This window comes from Notamacropus eugenii, chromosome 4 (assembly GCF_028372415.1).
Source record: "Notamacropus eugenii isolate mMacEug1 chromosome 4, mMacEug1.pri_v2, whole genome shotgun sequence".
Classification (NCBI taxonomy): Eukaryota; Metazoa; Chordata; class Mammalia; order Diprotodontia; family Macropodidae; genus Notamacropus; species Notamacropus eugenii.
In genome coordinates, this window is record NC_092875.1 from 331,492,060 (window position 1) to 331,519,117 (window position 27,058).

General features: G+C 34.3%; 1 protein-coding gene across 3 annotated transcripts in view; it reads left to right on the forward strand.

Moving 5' to 3' along the window:
* RIT2 (Ras like without CAAX 2) overlaps nt 1–27,058 on the forward strand; it is a 523,011-nt gene that overhangs the window by 124,123 nt on the left and 371,830 nt on the right. For all 3 annotated transcript variants that reach the window (XM_072605261.1, XM_072605263.1, XM_072605262.1), the window contains one exon: nt 18,063–18,119. In XM_072605261.1, the coding sequence (XP_072461362.1) occupies nt 18,063–18,119 (57 nt within the window). The remainder of the gene's footprint in view (nt 1–18,062; nt 18,120–27,058) is intronic.

A 27,058-nucleotide genomic window follows, 5' to 3' on the forward strand; every position in this document is an offset into this window, starting at 1 on the left:
TGCTTTTTGGAAGGAAAGCTATGGGAAATCTGGACAGCATTCTAAAAAGCCTATGCTAACTATGCTGACATTGCTAACTGAGGTCCAAATAGTCAGTTATGCTTTTTTTGTTTTGTTTTGTTATTGCCTGTTTGTGAATCAACACTTTTGAATTGTGCTGCTGAAGAAAATTTTTAAGAGTCCCTTGGACAGCAAGGAGATCAAAGCATTCAAAACTTAAAGAAATTAATTAGTCTGTTCAGTCACAGGTCAAATATTGAAGCTAAACTTCAGTACTTTGGCCACATAATAAGAAGACAGGGCTCCTTGTAAAAGACCTTGGTGTTGGGGAAGATTTAAGGCAAAAGTGAAAGGGGACTGCAGAGGATGAGATGAATTGATAGTGTAATGGAAATGACAGACATTGATTTGGACAATCTTCAAGACAGGGTGTAGGATAGAAGGGCCTACCCTGTTATGTTCCATGATGCTATGACCAAACCACTGACAACAATAAGGCTCAGTTCTCATCCTTCTTAATCTATGTATCACACTTGACATTATTGAACACTCTGTATTTTTGGCTATTTTTTTTCTCTCTGGCTCTTGGTTTATTTCAAGCCTAAGTCTATGCTGGTTTCCTTTGCTGGTTTATCAACTATATTACTCCCCATAATTTTGGGTATTTTCCAAGCATCTGTTGTTTCCCTGTCTGTGTCTCCCAAGGGTTTAATTATCATTACTATGTATATAACTATTAGATCTATATATTCACTCCAATCCTCTAAATGAGTTTCATTAATGCATCACAAACTCCCTAATGAAAAATTTAAAATTCTACTACAACTAACAGATGTACCAAAAATATGCCAAACTTATCATATTCAAAAAGGAATTTATCTTTTTCCCAAACCCACCCCTCTTACAAATTTTTCTTTCTCTAACAAAGGAACCAATATTCTTTAAATCTCTCAAGTTGAAAATTTCAACATCTTCCTGGATTCTCCACTCTCCCTCAATTCCAATAGCCAGTCAGTTGCCAAATCTTGCCACCATTTCTTCCAAAACATCTTTGGTCCCCACCTCTTCTCTGTTCTCACACACCTGTTAGTTTAGGACATCATATCTCACCTAGATTGTGACAGTCTCGTAATTATTCTCCCTGCCTCAGGTCATTCTCCAGTACTCCAAAAAGCTATCAAAATGATTTTATTTAAGTACATATCTGAAAATGTCACTCTCCTACTCATTAAACTCCAATTGTTCTCTTTTTGCCTCTAGGATCAATACCAACTCCTTTATTAAACTTAAAAAAGCCCTTCCCAAGTGATTCAACTTCCTTTATTCTGTGATTCATACAAATTATTGGTCTCCTCGGTCTGTGTCTCCCCCCATATCTTCCTCTGTCTCTGTTTCTCTGTCTCTGTCTCTGTATTTCTCTCTGTCTCTCTTTCTTTCTCTCCTTGTCTCTTCCTGTCTCTCTCATCTCTCATCTCTCTCTCTCTGTCTCTCTTTTTCTGTCTGTCTGTCTATCTGTCTCTCTCCCTCTCATCTACCCCCATATTAATGATTTTAGGGTGGCTATCCCCCATGCCTGAATTGTTATTGTACTCCCTTTTCATCCTTGTATCATAGAATCATACTTTTGTTTCAGATGCGTCAGGTATAGTGATCTATATGATACTTTTCCTGATCCATCCAACTCCTATCACCCTTCCTTTCAAATTATCTTGTAGTTGACAACCTTGGATTTTTTTCTATTTATTGTCTTTGCATTTATTTCACATATGTATGTATTTTTTCTATTTATTGTCTTTGCATTTATTTCACATATGTATGTATTTGTTCCTACTTTTACAACATAAGCTCTTTTTGAATAGGTATTGTTCAATACTTGCATTTGTATCATAGAAGGTGCTAACAGTTTGTGACTGATTAATAACTGGTTGAACAATTGGACATAGAGAATGTGGAATAATGGATTGAGACCAGACTACCTGGAAATATTTGATTGGCAGATATACAATTATATTCTTGACTATGTCTTATTCAATATCAATGACTTAGATAGAAAGGCTTGTAAAATTTGTGGATTACCTAAATCAGGAAGGTACAGAGAAATTTGGATTGAATCAGGATCTGAAAAGAAGTTAAATTTTATGATGAACAAAATTTAATAATATGAAATTTCACAGTGGTAATTTTAAATACTACTTTTAATGTCAAATTAACTATACAAATATAGTATGAAGAACATCTGGCTAATTAAGCATTCTTGTCACAATATAAGTAAATCATGTGACATAGAAGCCAAATTATCTAAAGAATTTTGGAATTCATTACCAGAAGTATAGCATACAAAATGAAGTTTATACTGCTCCTGTACTTTATTTAGTCTAGTCATTTCTAGAATAGCATATTCAGTTCTGGTACCACATATTAGCAAGGGCATTAGCAAGCTATAAAACATCAAGAAGAGAATGAACAAGAGAGGTAGAAGTCTGTGTTTCATATGACAGGAGGTTTCACTGGGGGATCTGAGAATGTTTGGCTGACAGAAAAGACTCTGGGTGATGCTGGGGTTGGTGAAGGATAATGGTTGAGTTCTAAAATTTGAAGGATTGTCACATAGAGTAGGACCAAAGTTTATTTACTGTGATACAAGCAAAAGAAACTAGAACAACTGAAGGCATAGAGGTAGCTTTCAGTTTGATATGGGACTGTTCAAAATTGGTATGATTTTTCCTTAGCAATCAGTGAATTACATATTATTAAAGGTGATCAAATGGAGACTTCATAATCATGTTTTATAGATAATTATTATTCATTTTTGAGTTAAACTAGATAACCTTTGAGATCCTTCTCAGCAAAATGTAAACTCCATAAAGAAAGGGGACTGTTTCATTTTATCTTTATATTCCTAAACATCTGATTTACTGTCTTGAATTTGGAAAGTCTTTACTAAATGTTTCTGGATTTCCTTAAATTCCTTGAATGAGAATCTGTGCATCTGTGAAATATCAGTCATAGATTTGTAGGTAATCAAAAGTGCATAAAGAAGATATTTTAAAAATTCATACTAGTTAAGCTACTTTATTAAGCTATAGTTTTCTAGACTTAATTCACTTCCCCATTTCTTTACAGAAAAATTCCATTCCCAGTTACACAGTCCCTCTATTAGTCTACCTGAGAATGTGATCTGCTGCACCAGCATACCCTTCCAGCATATATACCTTATTTTTCAGAACACTTTAAACTGAGGCTATTCAATCCCAAATTCACTCAGCCAAAAAAACAAAAAAATCTCTTGTAAGTTTGTGGCTACTTCTGAGTCCCTGCTGGCAAATTATATAACCCCCTTCCTCTACAGAGAGGGCAAGAGATAAAAAAAAAATAATTCATATTAGATTTGGAAATATTATCTTTTATTGCCATAGAAAGCATCAACTAGTCATCCAAATCTAAAATATAAGGCTGGTATAAATGATGGACCCCATACATGACCAAAAACATGACTACTTGGATTGGACAGTCACAATTTTTAAAGACAAGGAAATGATGCACGTTGACAGTTCTGACTGAGCATCTGCCCTAAGGTCTCCATTGTCCTTTTATAATGATAAAAGCTGAAGCAGTAACATATCACAACCTGTGCCTAGTCAAGGATCCTCAAAGTATGAGAAAGCATGAACATGCCTTTTCTATGCTAATAGCAACAGAAGGTAACATATTACCATATGTTTTTCAAGAAACAAAGCAATCTTTGTGCTTCAACTACCTACATAACTGGGCTACCCATTAGCAGTATTTGGTAATTCTTTTGTGATTTGTTTTTCTATCTCTCCCACAGCCTAGAGACTTTCTCCTTGAAATTTCCTCAGTTATTCTGAGCCTGATCAAGCCAAGAAAATGTCCGTATAATACTTGCCCATTTATCTGGAAAGAATAATAACCTGACAACATATTCACTCCCCTAAATTCCTCACTCCTTCATATCTTCTTTCCTCTTCTCTAAAAATCCTATTAATTATCTGCTTGTGGTAACAAGCATTTGCAGTGTAGTCTGAGTGAAGTCCAAAACCACTTTTACAACATGTACTGAAATGTTAACTATGATAGAATTTGATTTTATTCTCTCCTGTGCTATCCACAAAGGTTTCTTTTTTTATTGGTTTACAATGTGTGAATCAGGGAAGAGGGGATGTAGTATAATAGTAAACATCAAACCCAATATAATAGTATAATAATAATTATTCATACTATACCTTCAGACTCATAGTTCAGATTTTATTTTTTTAAAAATCCAGTTTTTTCTCAAGAAATCTTTAACGCTCTCTAAACACCACGACGTTTACGGTAGTATTTTTGTTATAGAAAGGGCTAGGAAAAAAGTCAGTGGCTATTGAATGGATGGTGGTGGCATCTAATACATTGCAATACATAAAAATAATAAACAATGTTTGTATGTTGTCAGAAGCAACCAATATGATGAGTGCAGGGAAATGTGTAACCTGGTTTTGATTCTGGCTTCAATTTTTCAGGGTCAGACTAACAACATTTTACTCCCTCAGGGTACTCTGAAAGGGTTGTGTGGTTTTAATTCTCTACCATTCGCTCAAACCCCAAAGGCTATGTTTCTCCACTTTATAGAATTGTAGTGACTAGTACCTCAATTTCATTTAACTATTAAACCTTATATTATACACTTCTCCAATATTTACTTCAAAAGTATAGTAAGAATAAATATGTTAATATTTTCCAAAATACCTGTAAGTATATATCACCTCTTACCCCATCTCAGTTTCCAGGGAGGGGTGCAGTTTAGTGAAATACCTACCTGACTTTTACTGTAGGAGTCATTTTCATTCTCATATGAAATGCTGTAGAAGTTCTGAACATTGTTCAGTCAGTCAGTATTAAAAATATAGAAAATTTTAGATATGTAGAAAATGCGAAAAATAAACATATGGACAGTCATGCATCAATGTGGAAAGTTCATTCATGCACGAGTTCTTCCTAAAAGCAGGACACTTAGCATTTCCCATGTGGTTGACACTCTTTTAGATGGTCTAGCTACATGTCAAACCCCTATTACATTGTGAAAGACTTACATTTGTTACTATTGTTCAGTTCTTTAGGTCATATCCAAATCTTTTTGATCTTTTTTAGGATTTTTGTGGCAAAGATATTGGTGTGGTTTGTCATGAGGAAAGTGACATAAACAGCTAAGTTCTTTGCCCAGAGTCACACAGATAATGAGTGTCTGAGGTCACATTTAAACTCAGGAAGATGAGTCTTCCTATCTCGAGGACTGCTGTTCTACCCCCTAGCTGACTTAAGAAACCAATATAATTATTAAAAACAATAATAAATGAAAAGAACATCAATTAGTCAACAAACAAAAATACAGTTTGCAAAATTCACAGAATGATGTTGGCCCCAAATAAGGGATATGAGAAGACAGCTCTCTTAAAACCTTTAGAAAGGTGGGAGACCACAGATGTGGGACATTGCATATAATGTCAAATTTTTTGATGTATTGATCAGTTTTGCAGATTTTTTTTCTCTTCCACTTTTCTTTTTTAATTCTTTGTTTTAAAAAATGTCTGTCTGGAGAGAAGACAAAGAGATAAAAAAGATATTAATATTTCAAAAAACTTTTAAAGAATTATTAACAAGTTCTTCATTTGAATTTAACCAAGTTATTTAATGGAATTAAGATATATATCTATGACATCATCTGAATGACAATATAATATTCAGCTATACTATCTACCCTTGTGACAAATTCTTTTATTAACACAATCTTTATTAATAATTAACATATATATGTGTGTATCTATGTATCTATGTAAAATGTTTTAAAGTTTGTGAAGCCATTTACACTTAACCTATCTGGGCCTTAGTTTTATCTTTTATAAAATAAGAGGGTTTCTATGATCCCTTTTAAGCCTAAATCTAAATGCTAGGACATATATTACTCACATTTTTACAAATTAAGAAGCTAAGGTTTATTAATTTTGATGCATTTTGTTATAATAGCCAGAGTCTGCCTTCTCCTCAGTTTCCCTATGCCCCACACCAGCTTGATGTTTCCATTCCCACATTTCCAAATTCCACCTGCATGTGTTAAGCTGATCAAGCTTGGGTATTGGATCTCGTGATAATAGCAGGAAGGTGGGACAAGTTTTTTTTTTTTCTTTTTTCTTTTCCTCAGTAGTAGAGTCTCTCCATTTGTCATTTCATTGCTCCATTGTTTCAGATATTTTAATCTGACTGCTTTACCTGCTCTTAAGGCTCTTCTGGATCTGCTGGCCCCCACCTGTCAACTTGATCTTGTGATTAAAAAAAAATTTAGAGCATTTTTCATATGACTATAGATAGCTTTAATTTCTTCCTCTGAAAACTGCCTGTTTATACCATTTGACCATTTATCAATTGGGAAATGATTTGTATTCTTGCACATTTGAGTCAGTTCTATTTTAGAAATGAGACCTTTATCATAGACACTAGTTGCAAAAATTCTTTCCCAGTTTTCTACTTCTCTCCTTATCTTGGTTGCATTGAGTTTGTTTGTGCAAAAACTTCTCAATTTAATGTAATCAAAATTATCCATTTTGCACTTCATAATGTTCTCTATCACTTATTTGGTTATAAATTTCTCCATTCTCCATAAATCTGGCAAATACACCATTCCTTGCTCCCCTAATTTGTTTATAGTGTCAGTCTTTATACTTAGATCATGTATCCATTTGAACTTTATTCTTGTGTACAGTGTCAGGCATTGGTCTGTGCCCACTTTCCACCACACTATCATCCAGTTTTCCCAGTAGTTTTTGTCAAACAGTGAGTTTTTATGCTAGCAGCTGGGGGTCCTTGGGTTCATCAAACAGTAGATTGCTACATTCATTGACTACTGTGTCTTGAGTAGTGAACCTATTCCACAGATGCTTCTATTTCTTGTTTTCTTTTTAAAATTTATTTATTTATTTTTAATTTTCAACATTCATTTCCACAAAATTTTGAGTTGCAAATTTTCTCCCCATCTCTCCTCTTTCCCCACCCAAAAACACCATACATTCTGATTTCCTCTTCCCCCAGTCTGCCTCCCTTCTATCACACGCTTCCCTTCCCTTCCCCTACCTTCTCTCTTTTCTTATAGGACAAGATAGATTTCTATAGCTCATTACCTGTATTTCTTATTTCCCAATTGCATGCAAAAACAATTCTCAATATTTGTTCCTAAAGCTTTGAGTACCAGCCTCTTTCCCTTTCTTCCATTCACCCATCCCCACTGAGAAGGCAAGCAATTCAGTATAGGCTATATATGCATGGTTTGCAAAAGACTTCCATAATAGTCATATTTTGAAAGACTAACTATATTTCCCTCCATTTTATGCTGCTTCCATTTATTCTATTCTCTCTTTTGACCTTGTCCCTCCCCTAAAGTTTTTACTTCTAATTACTCCCTCTTTTCATTTGCTCTCCCTTCTACCATCCCCCACAAACCTCACTTATCCCCTTTTTCCCTGCTTTCCTGTAGTGTAAGATAGATTTTCATATGAAATTGAGTGTGCATATTATTCCCTCCTTAAACCAAATCTGATGAGAGTAAGATTCACTTTTCCCCCTCTCATCTCCTTACTTTTCCTCTCCATTGGAAAAACGTTTTCTCTCCTCTTTTATGAGAGATAATTTGCCCTATTCCATTTCTCCCTTTCCCCTCCCAATATATTCCTCTCTCACCAATTTATTTTATTTTTTTAGATATCATTCCTTCCCATTCAACTCACAGTGTGCCCTCTGTCTATATGTATGTGTATAATACCTCCAACTACCCAAATACTGAGAAAAGGTTCATAAAGTACAAATAACATCTTTCCATGTAAGAATATAAACATTTCAACTTTAGCAAGCCCCTTATGATTTCTCTTTCCTGTTTACCTTTTCATACTTTTTTTGTTTCTTGTGGTTGAAAGTCAAATTTTCAATTCAGCTACTGGTCTTTTCATCAAGAATTCTTGAAAATCTTCTATTTCATTGAATGACGATTTTTTTCCCCTGAAGTATTATACTCAGTTTTGCTGGGTAGGTGATTCATGGTTTTAATCCTAGTTTCTTTGAATTCTGGAATATCATATTCCAAGCCTTTTGATCCCTTAATGTAGAAACTTCTAGATCTTGGGTTATCCTGATTGCCTTTCCAAAATTGGAAATACTATTTCTTTCTGGCTGCTTGCAATATTTTCTCCTTGACCTGGGAACTCTGGAATTTGGCTACAATATTCTTAGGAGTTTCTCTTTTTGGATGTCTTTCAGGAGGTAATCAGTAAATTCTTTTAATATTTATTATACCCTCTGGTTCTAGAGTATCAGGGCAGTTTTCCTTGATAATTTCATGAAAGATGATGTCTAGGCTCTTTTTTTTTGATCAAGACTTTCAGGTAGTCCCATAATTTTTAAATTGTGTCTCCTGGATCTATTTTCCAGGTCAGTTGTTTTTCCAATGAGATATTTCACATTATCTTCTATTTTTCATTCTTTTGTTTTTGCTTTGTAATTTCTTGGTTTCTCATAAAGTCATTAGCTTCCATCTGCCCCATTCTAATTTTTTAAAGAACTATTTTCTTCAGTGAGGTTTTGCACCTCTTTTTTTCCATTTGGCTAATTCTGCTTTTTAAAGCATTCTTCTCCTCATTGGCTTTTTGGACTTCTATTGCCATTTGGGTTAACATATTTTTAAAGGTGTTATTTTCTTCAGCATTTTTTTGGGTTTCCTTTAGCAAGCTGTTAACTAACTTTTCATGATTTTCTTGCATCACTCTCATTTCTCTTCCCAATTTTTCTTCCACCTCTCTTACTTGATTTTCAAAATCCTTTTTGAGCTCTTCCATGGCCTGAGACCACTACATATTTATTTTGGAGGTTTTGGATGCAGAAGCCTTGACTTTTATGTCTTCCTGTGATGGTATGCGTTGTTCTTCCTCATCTGAGAGGATCGAAGAAAATACATGTTCACCGAGAAAGTAAGCTTCTGTAGTTTTATGTTTTCCCTTTTTTGAGCATTTTTCCAGTCAGTTACTTGACTTTTGAGTCCTTTGGAAGGTACATTCTGGGGACCTGTAAGTTCTCAGTTCCTCCAATATGGCACAGTCAAAGGAGAGGAGTTTCCTCCTCTCCTGGCCTGCACTCTGGTCTGAGAGCAACCACAGGCTTTTCTGCCCAAGATCTGTAACTATGTTTGTGGCTTCTACTGCTCCAGAATTTGTTTAAAGTCATTTTTTACAGGTATTTAATGGGCTGTGTGGGGAGGGCTTCCAGAAGTCTACCCTTCTACTCTTCCATCTTGGTTCCACCCCCCATCATTCTATTTCTCAGCCAATACCAAGTGGTTTTGATGATTGCTGCTTTATAATACAATAGAGGATCTGGTAGGGCTAGGCCAACTTCCCTAACATTTTTTTTCATTAATTGCCCCTTTTTTTTTTTCAGATGAATTTTGATATTATTTTTTCTAGCTCTAGAAAATATTTTTCTGGTAGTTTGATCGCTATGACACTGAAGAATTAAATTAATTTAGGTAGAATTGTCATTTTTATTATATTAGCTCAGCCTACACATGAGCAACTGATGTTTTTTCAGCTTACTAAAATCTGACTTTATTTGTGTGAAAAATGTTTTATACTTGTGTTCATATAGTCCCTGGGTTTATTTCAGCAGGGAGACTCCCAGATATTTTATAGTGTCTACAGTAGTTTTAAATGAGATTTCTCTTTCTATCTTCTGCTATTGGGCTTTGTTAGTAATATACAGAAATGCAGATACTTTATGTGGGTTTATTTTATAACCTATAACTTTGCCAAAATTGTTTATTATTTCACATCACCCCTACCAGATTGACTTACATGACAAAACAGGAAAAAGATAAATGTTAGAGAAGATGTGGGAGAGTTGGAACACTAATTCTTTGTTGGTGGAGCTGTGAGCTAACCCAATCATTCTGGAGAGCAATTTGAAACTATGCCCAAAGAGCTAAAAAAATGCACATACTCTTTGACCCAACAGTATTGCTTCTAGGACTATAACCCCAAGAAATCATGAAAATGGGAAAAGGTCCCTCTTGTACCAAAATATTTATAGCAATTCTCTTTGTGGTGGGCAAGAACTGGAAATTGAAGGGATGTCCATCAATTGGGGAATGGCTAAACAAGTTGTGGTATATGAATGTAATGAAAGACTGTTGTGAAATGATGAACAGGAAGACTTCATAGAGGTCTGGAAGTATTTACATGAACTGATGCTGAGTGAAAGGAGTAGTGTGCAAGAAATTTTTCTGGTAGACTTACCCCATCACAGTAATACAAGGATCAAAAACATTCCCAAAGGACCCTTAAGGCAAAATGGCATCCACTGTTCAAGAACTACAGAATTGGAATGCAGAATGAAGCAGAATATTTTTTCTTGTGTTATGTTTTATTTGGTTTGGGTTTTTCTCATGGTTCCTCCCATTCATTTTAATTCTTCTATGCAACATGACTAATATGAAAATATTTTCAATAAGTATATATGTGTAGAACCCATATAAGATTACATGCCATCTCAGGGAGCAAGGGGTAAGGGAGGGGGAGAAAATCTAAGACTTATGGAAGTGATTGTAGAGAACTGAAAACAAATAAATTAATAATAATAAAAAAGGAAAAAAGAAAAAAAATTATATTAGTTATTTTCATCTTGGTTCCTATCTGGTAAATGACATAAAAATATGAGGTATTATTATCCTACTCACCACTAACTTGGACTTTTTAACTTTAACTTTTAGCCATAAACTTCCAGGAACTTCTTCTGACCTTTCCCATTCACATGCAGTCCCAATGCAGATAGGCCTGACACACCTGTCTGCCGTCACTTAGTGGAATTTGTTGCCATGAAGAACAATGAGGATAGTGGCATTAGGAGTCCAAGGAATTACAAGAAAACTGGCAGTGGAAACACACATGAATAGATGAGAATAAAATCTATGTTTACTCATGGAGCATTTGATCATAACAAATTGTAAGAATTTTTTGTCAAGCTTCATACCACCTTGCTTACTATGGTATCCAGCACCTGAAGCCTCATTCTTATTCTCACTTAATAGCTCTTAGAGACTGTTGTCACCCTGATTTTGAAGAGGCTTCCTCATCAGACACTGCTTGATGATCTATACTCTCATTTCACAACCCTTATACTTAGTCACTGGTCTTTATTTTTGCATATAAAGATTCTTCTTCCAGCCTGCTCAACAGCTTCCTGTCTGTGACAGAATACCTTGCTATACATGTACTGAAGCAAGTTTGCAAATTTCAACATCTTTGCTGATCAATCTACCCTATTTATTAAGAGTGATCTTGTTGGAGTGACTCTAATAATTTATGAGACTTTCATTATTCCATTTCATCTGCTGCAAAGATGCCATTTTGGCTCAAGGAAAACATGTGTTACCATTATTTTAGAAAAATAGCTCTCCACACACAAAATTCACTGGCTGCTGACAAATCACTAATATAGTCTGATTTTATTGACTATGATTTTTTTCAAAGGAGATTTGGAAAGTGCTTCTGCAACTAGAGAGGATTTCTTCTCCTCAGATTTACAAAAGGGACCCACTCAAATCTTGAGTGGTAAAATTAAGTTTGTGGTGATTCATCTTTCTGTGCTTCTGTCCCCTGTTATTTGAGAACTTTCTTAAGTACTCAGTTCTTTCCTTCTGTTTTATCTCTTTTTGCCACTATCCAATGCATTTTCTTTCATTAAAGTGGCAAGAATGAATGTTTCAGTAGCAAGCATGGCAAGTATTGTATATAAAGCCAGGAATGTGATTTTGAATCCCTGCTCCAACACTAGCTGTGTGGCCTTAGGCAAGTCATTTAACTTCCCTAAGACTGTATCTTCATTTGTCAAGTGGGAAGAAAAATAACTAACCGTAACTCACATGAATGCTTTTAGAGAAAGCTTTTCTGAACTTTAAAACTGTATATAAATATAACTTTGTATTATTCTGCCTAGGGTTATTTACATTATAAAAGGAGAAGAAGATAATGCTTTTCTCAGTGGGAATATATCCTTGATGTTTATATATCAGGAATTGATTCAGGAGATTGATCCATTGCTCTATACAAATTAAGCTCACTTAGGTTCAAGCTTATCTGTCTATTCCTCCCAGCCCTGGAGGTCAGGTTTGACTTGAAACCCTTAGTGATTACCAAAGTTCAGCAGATGGTCTCTCACTTGGTTGTTCTAAAGTGGCTTCCACTTGAGCTTAAGACTAACGTTGGGCATAGCATTGTCAGATGAAGTCATTAGCTCACTACTAAATGTAGGGCAGTAAAATCTGTGATTAACTAAACTGATTTCCTTGGGAGTGCACCTTCAGTACTGTGTTGGACATCATAAAATGAATGAAATTCAGTTCCCTAGCAATACCAGCACATATTTATGCTAAATTGGGGTCACTGATGTCTTGTACTGAACTTTAAGGGTTTAGGTAGATCTTTTGTTTCTTTTCTAAATTATTTCAGTGTTAGGAAAGAACTCTCATGAGTTCGCTATAACCTTACAAACACAAAAGAAAATTTAATAACTCTTTTTAAATTATATTTTTAAAGTTCTGGAATTAAGATCAACTGACTTCCTTTACATTGGTTCTGCCTCTGGTGAAGGTCAGGAGAAAAGAACTTTTTTACTTTTTCCCAACAGAAGATGAGATTCATGTTTCCATTTAAGCAGAAGCTGTAGTCACTACATTTATGTCAGGTGTCTATGAATAACTGTTCCAGGAAAATCCAGGACTGATTTATGGCTGACGATTGTATGCTGACTCCAAGTTGAGAGAGTCCAAATATATCACCATTTAAAATGCTTACCTGCATACATCTTGAGTGCTTCCCAGATTCTATAAAACTTTTCAGTTCTTACTGTCTCTGAAATTTCTAATTTCAATGGACTGTGTCACTCATTCCAGGCCAGATAATACCAGATTTAGATCCCTAGAAGACCTCAAAGATCACCTAGTTAAAATTCTTCATTTGATGTATGAAGAAACTGATACCTAGAAAGATTAAATACTTGCTCAAGATGTTTCATATAAGTGACACTCAGGATTTGACCCTAGGTCTTCTAACTTCAAACCCAGTGCTGTATGTCTTAATACATAGGAACACATTTGCATATACATATCTGTATATGCAGGTGCATGCATATACACATATTTTGCATATATAGGTATATACTATGATATATGTATGCATGCACATATGTATATATACATATATATTAGTATGTGGATAGATAGATGATAGTATGAGAGTTTCTAATCATTTCCTTATAGCATTGTCTTGCTATAAAATAAAAAATTAATGAGCTGGCCTGAGTCAAAAATACCAGGATCAAGTCTTCTGAAACTTACTGGCTATGTGGCCCTAGGCAAGTCACTTCATGTCTCAGTGCTCTAGGCACTCCCTAAGACTCTAGATTATAAAGATGGCTGCTTGCAATATTTCAGGGAGTTCCATTATATGGGAATTAGTTCCCTATAGGAATGTAATCATGATCTGGTTCTTGCCCCTATCACTTGAAGGCAGGAACTGGGTTTCACATTTGCATGACTGATTTCCTGCAGTATTTCATAATCTTCCTTACAAATCAGAATAGACATTTGGGATATGACTGGCAGAACCTGACTATTTCATCTGTCACCATGGAAAAGCTTAACTAATATGAATTAATCAATAGCTGAGCAGTCTCAGGCTACAAGTAAGTACTAGAATTTAAAGGCCCTTAATTTCACATTTTTTTAAACTAATGCAGATCAGCCTTCCTTCACAACCCCCAATTTATACTCTTAGACAGTTGCCTGGGACAATGAGAAGTAAAATTACTTGTCTTAGGTCACGCAAATAGTAGATGTCAGATGTCTGATACCCCAAATTTCTTGTCACTGAGGTCAATTCTCTTTCCACTATGCTCTGTTGCCTCCTTCAATATCATATCATAGAATATATGTGTGAGTATGCAGTTTAGACACTACTTCCAGCCTGCCTAGTCTATAGCAATAACCTCCAAGAAGATTATCTTATCTATTTTCTTTCCCTTCAATTGCCTTTGCTTAAAATGCTAAAATATTATTATTTTTTTTTAATTCTTTTTTTTAACTCATACTTCTGATCATGTTACTCTTTGGCTCAAATATCTTCAAGGACTATTATCTAGTGAGTGAAAATCCATCTCCTTTGTCTTATGTTTACATGTTTTCTTACCTAGGAAACAAACTTTCTTTCCACCTTATCCCATATTATTCTACTCCATGCACTCTGTTTTCTTAAAGAAGAAGAATCTTAGGGTTATATTAGCAACAGAAAAAAGCTATAGGACAAGTTGCATTTTAGGACCTCTGACAATTGAATTCTTTTCCCATGAATAGAGAGGCAGTGTTCCTAGTTATTCATATACACACAACATACAGCAGACAAAAAAAAACAACAAACCAAAAAAACCACTATAGGTTGAGGCTTTTCAACCCCAGATGCTTGAACACTAACATGTTCAGACACAACATACATCTAAACCCCTCCTCTATGTCTCTTTAAAAATAATAATTGTTAGCATATGTATAAGGTTTTGAGGTTTGCAAAACACTTTATGTATATTTCCTAACAACAGCCCTGTAAGGTGAATTCTATTATCACCATTTGACAGTTGAAGAAATTTAGGCTGAGAGTGTTTACTCATTGATTATGCTCAGGATCATATTCTCTACCTAAGTGTAGGGGGCAGAATTTGAATTCAGTCCCTGTCTCCAATTCCAGCACTATATTCAGTATACTACCTAGCTGCCTAGGGATACACTTAACGTTGTAACTAAGAGTTAGTTATGTTACATAAGAATTTAACTACTGAACATTATTTAGACCTCTTAAATAAGGCAGAAGACATGTCTATCTGAAGCCAGTAAATCCTTTAATATGAGTAGCCACCAAGAGGATTTACAAAAGCCACTATTATTTCCTTTTTGCTCAAAACCCTATTAATCTAAGATCTTACTTGTCAAAACATTTATCCTTTTCCAATAAGTGACAATTTCACTTTTTTTGGCCTATATCCATTATATTAAAATTGATTCTCTAGTTAACAGAATAGAAAATAATCTTTGAATTTTAACCAAGTGACATTTACTATTTTGATAACAAGCCACCATGCTTTCTTGTAGAGCTTTTTAGTTTTTTAAAAATCCTTCTTTAAATTAGATGTCTTGAGTAAGTCTCAAATAGCTTTATACTTTCTGTCTAAAGTAAACAGGAAATATGTTAGGATATGCTCTAAAGTGGATATTGCCCCACTTCAGTGTGAGATACATCCTCCTTACATATTGATTTCTTCAGGTGTATATCTGACTGTTCAAGAAAGATTCATCACGATTAAAATAATACTAACTTGAGAATCTTGTCAATTTAAGCAGTCTCTCAGTTTATCCTATATGAAAATGGCAGCAATTTTCCCAAAGCATAAGGATGGATTGATTTAATATTTGTTTTATAGTGTTTTTGTATGGTGCCTGAATGCAGTGGAGAGTGTGGTAGTGTCCTTTCACTCCTCTACAGCATTTAGAAATGCCTGCTGTTTTTGAGTGCTTTTGTCCTTTAAACACTTCTTTTATGCAAGGCTTTCTGGAGAATGCATTGACTAAGACAAGGCCCGGCTCTTGCATTGCTTAGTATAGCAGGAGAAAAGGTATGTGGGTACCTCGATGTTACAGTAGATAAAGCCTGGACTTAGAGGCAGGATAGAACTGAGTTCAAATCCTACATCAGGTAATGCGTAACCCCAGAAAATTCATTTACCCTCTGCCTGCCTCAGTTTTCTCATTTGTAAAACATGATGATATGATGATTGATGAGGCAGATGGAGCAAGAAGGATATGAGATAGAAGATAAGACCAGGATATGACCAGTCAGAAAACTGATCAAAGACGACAACGACCTTCACCCCCTTTCCCAAAAGATTTCTCCTGCCTCGTGGCTGAGTAGGGAAATGATGCAGATAACAACAGTACCCTGGGGTTAAAAATAATATTAATTTTCGTATACTTTATGAGTATTATAATTAATAATATTAATTTTTCTAATACTTTGTGAGTATAAAAATAATAATAATAAAAATAATATCAATTTTCCAATACTTTGTGAGGCCCTGTAGCTTATTCTGTTATTTGAAGGAGCCCTAAAGTCATTTCCCCTTTATCTTGAACCTGTACCAAAAGAATTGCTTTTGTCTCCCTTATTCGGTGTTCCCCAGATTCTTTAATTTTTAAACTGTATCCTCCTGCCCTTTCCTTAAACCATAAAGAATTCCCTTTGTCTTCCTCATTCTATGTCATCCTATCCTGTCTTTAATGTTTAACTTCTATAAAAACCTTTAAAACTACATCATCATTGGAAACACTGTATATAAGCATAATTCCTCCAAATATAGGGGTCTCACTAAGTTTTCTTGCTGTGGAGACATGTGATGCTTTTTCACATAAAATAAAAAGCCACCGTTGGCTAAAAGAGGAGGTCTAAGTGAATTCTTTCACACTTGAACCAGTTCTCCCAACTCTGACCTCAATGATGATGATAATGATGATGATGATGACGATGATGATGATGATGATGATGATGATGACAGTGATGATGATAGCTTACAAGGATTATTGAAAGATACATTGAGTTCATGTAGATAAAGCACTTTGAAAATGTTAAAAGCTCCATGTAAATGCTAGCTAGGAAGCTGCAAATGTAGGCTCAGTGGATAGAGCTCTTGGCCTGGAGTCAGAAGACCTGAATTCAAATCCTGTCTTAAGACATTTACTAGCTGTGTGATCCTGGGCAAGTTATTTAACTTCTGTTTTCCTTAATCCACAGAGAAGGAAATGGCAAACCACTCTAGAGTCTCTGGACAGTGTGGTCTATATGAAAAGCTGGACATGAGTGAGCAACAACAAAAGCTTTCTATGTTTTAACCCACAGAGGAGCCAAATACTGCATGTGCTCTCCCTTGTATTTTTTTAATCTTGTATCTTTTTGCTCATTTCTCCTACTTATGCCTAGAATGTCCTCTTTCTCCCTATTTGTTATGTTTCTGTTCAGCTTTCAAAGCTGATCTCAAATGTCACTACCTCCTTGAAGTCTAACTTAATCCTTTCCTGTTCCCACCTCTATTTCCCTTCCCCCCATCATCAGTGATAAATATACCTCTAATGGGAGAGAAGAACATTTTAGCTATAAGGAATTATGAAAATGAAATCAAGAAAAGAGGGATTTGCAGAATACATCCAGGAGATAAGTGATATTCCCGTTATATTCATCACTGATCAGACCAAAGCTGGAGTGTTATGTTTAGTTTTGGGTAGCATATTACTCAAAGTATATTAACAATCTGGAGAGTGAGTGTTCAGAGGCTATTTGATATAGGGCTCTTTGTCCCTAACTGTCTTCCTTAGTGCTCATAATTATGATGGTGAATAATAATTATGAGTTATAGAATAATAAAAAGGATTATCACATCATAGAATTTTGAGTTGTGATGGACTTAAGAGAGCATCTAGGTAAATCCATTCCTTTTACATATGAAGAAACTAAGACCCAGGGACCTGTCATGACTTCTCCAAAGTTGAAGAGCTAATTAGGCAGAACAAGGACTCGGATTCAGGTATCCTGAGTCCCTCTACAGTTTTTTGTCAATTAACCCATACAATCTAGCTTAAATATTACTAAGGATAATCGAAAAGTATTTCTTTCATTTGCTGGTAATAATGGAGATATGTTTTAATTCTTCCAGATTTCACTTATGACTCCGAAGATATTTGCTTAAGAATCATATGGCACAATTTGTAAACTGAATTATTAGACCCTGTGAATTTTTACCAGTGTTTTTGGCTTTTTGTTACATGTTATTAACAAATTTATTTGCTCTCTCTCTCTCTCTCTCTCTCTCTCTCTCTCTCTCTCTCTCTCTCTCCCTCCTCTTTCTCTCCCTGTCCCTGTCTCTGTCTTTGTTTCTATTCCTAGCGATGACAATGCAGTTTATCAGTCATCGATTTCCTGATTATCATGATCCCACCATAGGTGAGTGAAAAAAAATTGGCTATTTAGCTCAACCAGAAGAATTCTTTTAGAGTAACAATTCAAACTAGATGTTTATTTTATTATGTGGTTTATATTATCATCTTTTGAGTAGCATCAGAACTTCACAGGACCATAAAATCTCGAAGTTCAAAGAATCACTTAGAACCTATAGTTCTGAGGAAACTGAGGTACAGAAAAAAAAAATTAAGTGACTTGTCCTTGACCATAACTGGTAGAGCAAGGACTAGAATCCAATACTCCTTGTTTCCAATATAGCTTACTTCCACTTAAAATTCATGGCAGAATACCATGGTTTAATGTGTTAACATATTGTTCTTACTTTGTGGCTCTGAATCCCCATCCTTTATAAAATCAAGAAAATATTTTGAGACTAATTTTTTTTTGTTCACAAAAAATGTTAACTTTATTATTAAAGAAAGGTAATTTTTAGTCAATTATTTGCTACATAGAAAATAATGTAGAAATTTCTCCTCCTGTTTCCTTAAAGAATTTTTTCTGAGGATATATAGTTAGGTCTGTTACTAGAACTTTTGTCTCCTGACACAATCTAGTGAAATTCATTAAAGTGGGGTTCTCAACCTGTTTTTTTGTTTGTCATGGACCTTTTTAACAGTCAATACACCCCACAGATGTCTTCTCAGAGTAATTTTTAAATGTATGAGATACATAGAATTTTGAAGGAAATAATTATTTTTGAGTTGTAATTTTTCTCATTCAAGATCATGAATTATGTATGTACCTCAGGTTAAAAACCTCAGTAAAGTGAATTCTCTAAGATCCTCCACTAGACAATCTGATGTTAACCTAGATAGCATTCAAAAGTATGCATCATTTGAAAAATATTAAGTATTTCAGATATTTCATAAGTTCATACCACTTTCACTATTCTACTTAGTCTGAAGTAGTACAATTTGACATTCTAGAGACATTATTTGAAATGTCAAATTGTCTATTTTCAAAACTGATGCATATTTCTTCTATTCAGTCACCTTTATAGCCAACAAAGTCACATTCTCTGTAACATTTCCCAAATGAATAAATATATGAAATATATAAGCACCAGATTAGACACTGAGCCAGTAATAGCCCCATAAGAAATCCCAGTCTTAAAGAAATTGTATTCATACAAGTAATATAAAATAAGGTTATTATAACTAAAAGACCATAGCTCTTGGAACATTATATTTCAAAGAAAAAATGAGCATACAAGAATAAATAACTTATCCAGGAAAGGTAAGAATAACCCTGAATGAAAAAAAAAAATAATGAACATTTGATAAGCTGAAAGACTTTCATGTATTTGCAACAACAACAACAAAAAAAAAAAACAGAACTCAAGGGAATATTTGATATAATATATCCAGAAGAAATATAAGGAAATCATTAAAGATTAATTATAAGGCATTGACTAAGGTCAAACTTTACTTATGATATGTGAAAATGTTATTAATATTAGCAAGCATTTGTTTTTATTATTTTATTATTATATTACTGTTATCTTAGCTGTGTATGATGAGGAAATTCTAAAAAAAAAATTGGGTAGGAAAAGTTTGAAAGTAGAAATTATCCTATAGAAACAGAACATGATGAACTAATACTGACGAAACAGGTAGGGATAGAGGACTGGTAATACTGGAACCTTAGTCTTATCTGGTTGAAGAGGAAACATCATATATACCTGAAAAGGGTTAAAAGTTTGAATTTCCAGAGAGGAGAAAACTGATTAAGCCAGGGTAAGGACTTTTAGAATGGCATATTGATCAAGATTAGGAGGGTGGGGCAAATAGATAATGGAAGGACTTTTAGAGGGGAGGGTGAAATAAGGAATAAGAGGTCAAAGAGAGAAGATAAGGTAATAGGAATAAAGTGCAAAGAGAGACTGAGAAAGAAAATACTGAGTTAAAAATAAGATGAAGGGAAATTTAAAATAGCAAATGTAACTTTGAATGTGAGGGATGAACTCACCCATAACATGGAAATGGATAGCAGAATGGAATAAAAATCATAATCCAACTAAAGGTTGTTTAAAAGAAACACATTTAAAAATGAGAGTTACACACTGAGTTAAAACTGAGAGTTGGAGTAGAATTTTTTAATATCCAGCTGCTGCAAAAAGGCAGGAGTAGCAATTATAATCTCAGACAAAGCTATAATCTCAGGAGCCAAGAGACATTAAGAACCTTATCCAAGGTAACAGAGGTAGTAAGTGATGGAGCTTGTACTCAAATTCGCACCTTCCAGCTTCAAATCAAACACTCCACTGCTATTGACTATGCTTTAGAAATGATCTAACCCTTATTTGAAAAGTCTGGGTCCCTGTTCCCCAAATACATATTTAAATGGCAGTTTTTCACCTGACCTAAAAATGGGGGACTTCTAGGGCAGCACGTTATCCTTCAAATCAAGGATTTTGTTTCATTGTTATTGTTTTTCCAAAGCAAAAGAAAAAAAATTACGCCACGACAATGTAATCATTTGGGACAATACAAATCCATCCTATGTTCACACCACTGCGATTATTTAAACTATGATTCAGAAACTCTCTTGATGCCTTATCAGTCTTGATGGCTTGTGCCAGGCCTAGAGGCCTGTGGGCTACCCGAGTCTTCCCTTACCTCTATCGGAGGTCTTCGGTTGGCCAAACCGGATGCTCGTATGAGAGAAAGGACGTTCCAGAGTCGAACAAGGGTTGAGCTTTATTTCAGGGTCTAGTTACAAGTGCAGGGGAATTCTTCCTTAGGACGGAGCGAAGAATCTCCCAAGGAGGCAAAGATCTTACAATAAGAGATTGGAAGTAGAAGTATAAGTGGGGAGAGAGGGGGAGGGGAGAAAGGGGAGAGGAAAAGTGGAGCCTTCTGTCCTGTCCGCTCCGCGCCCCTCCGCCCAAAAGAGCTTTCAGGCTTTCCTGATCCTACTTAAGCTCTCCAGCCGCATAGTTTGCATCTGAATACCGTGCTGTTAGATAACAATAGTGTGCCCAGATCCGGGACAATCTCGAGGGCGGGGAGAGCTCTCTCCCATCATGTTTTTCACGGGAAGAGGCGGAAATACATGAGATAGCTCTGTTCACCTCGATTCCCAGTCGTTTCATGGGGAGTCTCGTGAGAACTCTAAGATTTAGAAGTTCCCACCTTTACCCACCCGAGACTGTCCACATGGAATTGAGCTTCCATCCCCAGCAGCTTGAATAGGGAAGGAGACAGATGTAAGTCAAAAATGGCATCTTCAAGAGGAATAAATGAGCACAAGATAATGATGACTCCTTCAGATATCCACAGGGAACATTCATCATTCAATATTAAGCTAACTGGACATTCTGTACTAACATAGAGTTGAAATCATACATTTATTTGGCTATAAATAAAATAGCCTCTGAGGTAGAAGTTTGGAAGGAGAAGCACAAGGGGCTTTATTATTTTCTCTTCAATTTCCCTGTCATTTCAATTTTTGTTTCTCTAACATGGATATCAGTTAACAATTATCCATTTGCTATGCTCTTCAGGGAAAGGGAGAATCCCAAATAATTTACTTTTCACTAGCTCAGATTGCAAAAATATAACACTATCACAGTTACTTAAAGGCCCCAAAAGGAGAAGTCATATTGGAATATTTGAAAAACTGGAGATGAATTAACACCAATCGAGGAACTTTTTTTTTTTCCATTCCTAGAGGAACAACCATAGATTCTTCACTACCTGTCTTTTCCTCTTTCGTGTGAACCTACTAATGGGGGCTAGAGTCATTTGTCTCAGAAATCTTTGAAAAAACATTGACTGGTATCATATTTCTTTTCCCTTAACATTCAGACTTGAATTTACCCTTTCTCAGTCCTGTTACACAATTTTGAAACCTTAGATTCCATTTACTGCTAAAGGGGGGAAAAACATTTTGTGGTATCTTCATATTCCCCAAAGAATATTTTCATGATTTTCTTGGGTACATTTTCAGAGCAAGCAACCAATGAACTCCTAGTTTAGGAACTAACAGTAGAGAGCTGCATGTCTGCAGCTGAGGCCTATTGATTTTATTGCTCCTACAACAGGAAGATTTCAAACCTCCAATGGCCATCCTTGAAAGAGGGTCGCTAACTTGAAACAATAGAAGTTGAATTCTTTATGTCATAAAAATGGATGACCACCTTTACTTTCAATAATTAGCTTTCTAAACAAAAGTTATGATGCTCAACTTTTCATAGAAATGGCCACAGATGGAATGTTCAAAAAACCATAAATGATATTGGGCAATATGATTTTAGAATATTATTTTCTAAAATGTAGGTAAATCAAATAATGTGATATGGTAATTAATCGCACAAAAATGTTGCTGATAGTATATGGCATTCCAGCAACTGCTAAAAGTGATTTCACTTTGGGTAATTCTTTCCTTTTTATAGTTCAAAAATTATTTATCATGTGTATTTTTATGCATACCTTATAATTCCATTTGACTGTCTTTAATTTTTACCTTCATTTCCAAATACTTCCCTACTAAAGAGTCATACTTTGTAACAAATATTTTATTTTATTTTTTAAATTATTTGAGCAAAATCAACTGGGATATTGACCATACCTGATATATAAAATGTTGCAGACTTCTTATTCTCTACTTCTGCAAAGAAGAGAATGAGAAACTCATGTGTTTTTTTTTTTAATTTGTGAAAATAAATCAAAAAATCAAGTAATATTTTAACATAGTGACAAACTTCGAAAGAATTGATTTGTTGAGACTTTTAGAGAAATCTTTGAGTATGTCTGTGAGGGAGGTGAAGAAAGGTGCCTGAGAAACAAGTAATATAGGTCATTTTATAGCATTTAAAATTTACAAAACACTTTCCTTTAAACAACTTGGTCGACCAAATAGTACAATTATTATTGTATTCATTACTAAGATGAAAGAAACAAGTTTCAGGGATGTTCATTTCCTTGAACTTGGTCACAAAACTAGTGAGTACTAGCTCAGGTCTGCTAAGCTGAAGCCACTTGTTCTTCCTATAGTACCTACCTTTGTAGGGCTGCTATGAGTCTCAAATGAGATAATTTTTGTAAAGCACTTTTTATAGGACTAGAGTGCTATAAAAATGCAAACTGGTGTTATTTCCATTCCTTTGAGGATATTGATACTGCTGATACTTTTTTATCACTACAGAATTTCTTTGCATTATTTTCGGACATTAGGGAATCAATGCTCCAGGATATTTTTTTGCATTACCTCCAATTTGTCTGGTGGCATGTTTGTAAAATAAAAAGGTAAGTACAGTATGCATGTACATCAGGAAGACACCTGTAATTGCCAAAAGCTATTAATTGAGGGATATGTTTCTTTTCTTTTCTTCATTGTGGATAAAAATATTGTCTGGTCTATTCACATTTGACCAGTTCATTTTAATGATTACAGATTGAGATATCACATTAATAGACCCAGAGGCATGCTGGAGCCACCTCTGTCTACCTTGTGGGAATCAGTGGTTCAATTTTCAATGTATTGTCTAGAATAAGGAGAGTATTAGTAATATAGAATCAACTTCAAAGTGGAAGTACACTATTTTGCCTTTAGAGAGCCAAGTTATTAAATATTTCCTAGAACATGGTTTTATAAACATTACTTCATGTCAGCAAAAGAGTAGTTGAAGGTTCCAGATTTAAGGCCTGGTGAATATAGGCTAATTAGTAGACTAACAATAAGGATAATTGGCATTTGTATTGTGCTTTAAGGTTTTTGCAAAATATTTTGAGTCTCACAAAATACCTGGATAGACCCACTTCTGTTTTTTTCTTAGTGCTTTTGAAATTCTTGTCCTTTTGTTCCTCCATATGAAATTATTTTTCTAGTTCCATAAAATGTTTCTTTGATAGCTGCGGCACTTAATATGTAAATTGAGTTAGGAGGTATTGACTTCTTTGTTGCCTGCTATGCCTACCCATGAATAAGTAATATTTCTCCAACTATTTAGATGTCTTTATTTTATAGCTGAATTCATAAAATTCCTTAGTGAATTTTGGTAGATATACTCCCAAATATTTTAGAGTTTCTATCATTATTTAGAATGGAATTTATTTTTCTATCTCTGTGTTCTGGTTTTCATTGGTAATATATAGGAATGCTAGTGAAAGAACTTTATTAATTTTACATCCAGAAACTTTGCTGAGGTTATTATTTCAAATAATTTTAGTTATCTCTCTAGAGTTCCTTAAATACATTATCATGCCATATGCAAAAGTGATCATTTTATTTTCTCTTTGCCCACGTTTATTCCCTAAGTTTCTTATTCTTGATGGTATAGTGAGCAATTAGCAAGTGCTGTTCTGTGTTAAATAGTTGTGATGATAATGGGTGTTCTCCATTACACATAATGTTTACTCTTGGCCTTTGATAAATATTATTTACTATATGAAGGATAAACCTTATCATTCATTCCTATGATTTCTGGAGTTTTAATGAAAATAAGCATAGGATTTTGTCAAAAGCTTTCCTAGCATCTATTGGTATAATTATGTGGAGTGTTGTAAATTATTTACATTACTAATATGGTGTAGAATTTTTGTAGTCTTTCTTATGTTGAACAAAGTCTGAATTCTTTGTATAAACTCAAGATAATTAGACAGCATATTTTTTCTTTAAATGTCTTTGAAGCCAAGTTGCAAATAACATATTTTAAATTTCACTTTTCTTACTCTGCTTTGTTTCTCCCTGGTTTAAGTATCAATGCAATATTCATATTGTAGAAATAATTGTATGTGTGTCTTTTTTATTGTTACAGATATTTTATCCATTTTACTGGAATTAATTGTTCCTTTAATTTTTCATAGAATTCACTTTTAAATCAATCTTCATCCAGGAATTTGTTTCTCCTCTCCACCATATCATCTTCTTGGTAGTTCATTTAAGGCTTGTTCAATTTATTTATCTCTCTCTCTCTTTGATAATGTTTTTTTTTTAAATCATCACTTTCTTATTTTGTTAGTCTGGGCTTTTCTACATTCCATATTTTTAGAGTACTCATAAATTTCTTCAAAGTAGTAAGGTTTCTTTTAAAGAATATAATTTGACAAAATAGTTTCTGATATTATTGTTAATTTATAGGAGAAGAAAATCAGGGTGAGAGAGGCACAATAATGATACAAGTATTATTTCAGTTTTCTGTAGAAGAAAATTATGCTTAGAGAAAGTGAGTTACTTATTTGCTTGGGGTCATATGCTTAATAAGTGTCAGAGCCAATATGTGGTACTTAAGCTCTCCTGGCTGCACACCCACTGCTCCTCTCCTACACTAAACTAAATAATCATTGTCTCATATTACTTCACTTTATGGGTTGTATATATCAGCCAAACTCAATGTTACTGCCCCTGATCTCATTCTGCCCTTTCCCATCTCTATCCCTTTACCATCTACGAAATGTACTCTCCCCCAGTATCTCAATTTAAATTATTTTATTCCTTCAGAAGACAATTCAGGAGCCAGATATTCACTTGATAGTCCTCAAAACATCTCTTCTCTCCCAATGAAGGTATTCTCTCCTTCAGACTTGTTACATCACATTTCTTGGATATTTCTTTTTGTATTTATCACGTTGCCATTTATTAAATAAAAATGGTAAATAACTTGGCAATTTGAAGTGTGTTATCTCCTGTGACTAGAGTGTATTTCCCCAACTGATTTGTTATTTTTGGTATGAAGATGTTCTACACAGTTTTATTGCCTCTCCCTTCCATTGGTTATGGTATCCCTTTTTGATAAGGCATCTATTTTCCGGGAGAACGATGGTTTTATATCTCTTGATATGCTATCATCAATCAGTTGGTTTATCTTGCATAAAATTTGGGGTTCTTTTTAATAAATTTTTATTAATGCTTTCTATTTATATCATCATAGTTATCCCCAGTATCCTTCCCCCTCCTCCTTCCAGAACATCTTTATTTATAACAAATAACATTGCAAAGAAGGTAAAATAAATCAGCATAATTGATAAAAATGCTGAAAAAAAATTTTCAAGTACAACCTGTGGACATCTTCCACAGCTTCATTGAGGAGTAAGCTTAGAGTTTCTTCTCATATTTCTTCATTTGAATCAAGCTTGTTCTTTATAATTTTTTGATTCACTTTTGATTTTTTTGGTATATGTTTGTTTTCATTTGCATTATCATAGACATTATTTATTTTGTTTTCTTGGCCCTGTTTACTTTACTTTGCATTAGTTCATACAGATCTTTCTGTTTTTCTTTATTCATCACACACATTAATTCTTACAGTACAGTAATAGTTCATTACATTCAAAATTTGTTTAGTCATTCCCCTGTTGATGGACATCTATTTTGTTTCTAATTCCTTGGTATCATAAAAAGTGTTGCTATAAATATTTTAGTATATAAATTGATATCTTCCTTCTCATTGATATCTTCCTTCATGTATAACCATTATAATGGAGTTTCTAGTTAATAGTTTAACTTCTTTGTCACTTTATTTTCATAATTCCAAATTGCTTTGCAAAATGTATATAACACTTCATAACTCTACTAACAATATATTAGTGTGTCTATTATAGTACAACATTGTCAATATTAACCATTGACAGTTTCTGGTCATCTTTGACAATTTGAATATTGTGTAGTGAAGCATTATTCCATGTGGTTGTAAATGCTTTGTGATTCTTCTTTTGAGAACTATTTGTTGTTTTGGCCATTTATCTACTGGTGAATGGTTACTAATTTTGTGTTTATTACCTTTTATGTATCTTAAATATAAAAACCTTATGGAGAAATTAGATATTAATATTTTATTTTGCCATTCTGTTTCTCTTTTTATCCTAGTTTCATTAATTTGTCTAGAAGAGCTTTTCAGTTTCCTGTTATCAAAGTTATGTACTTTTCTTTGGTACTTTTCTCTATACCTTGCTTGGTTAAAAATCCATCTTCTCTCCAGA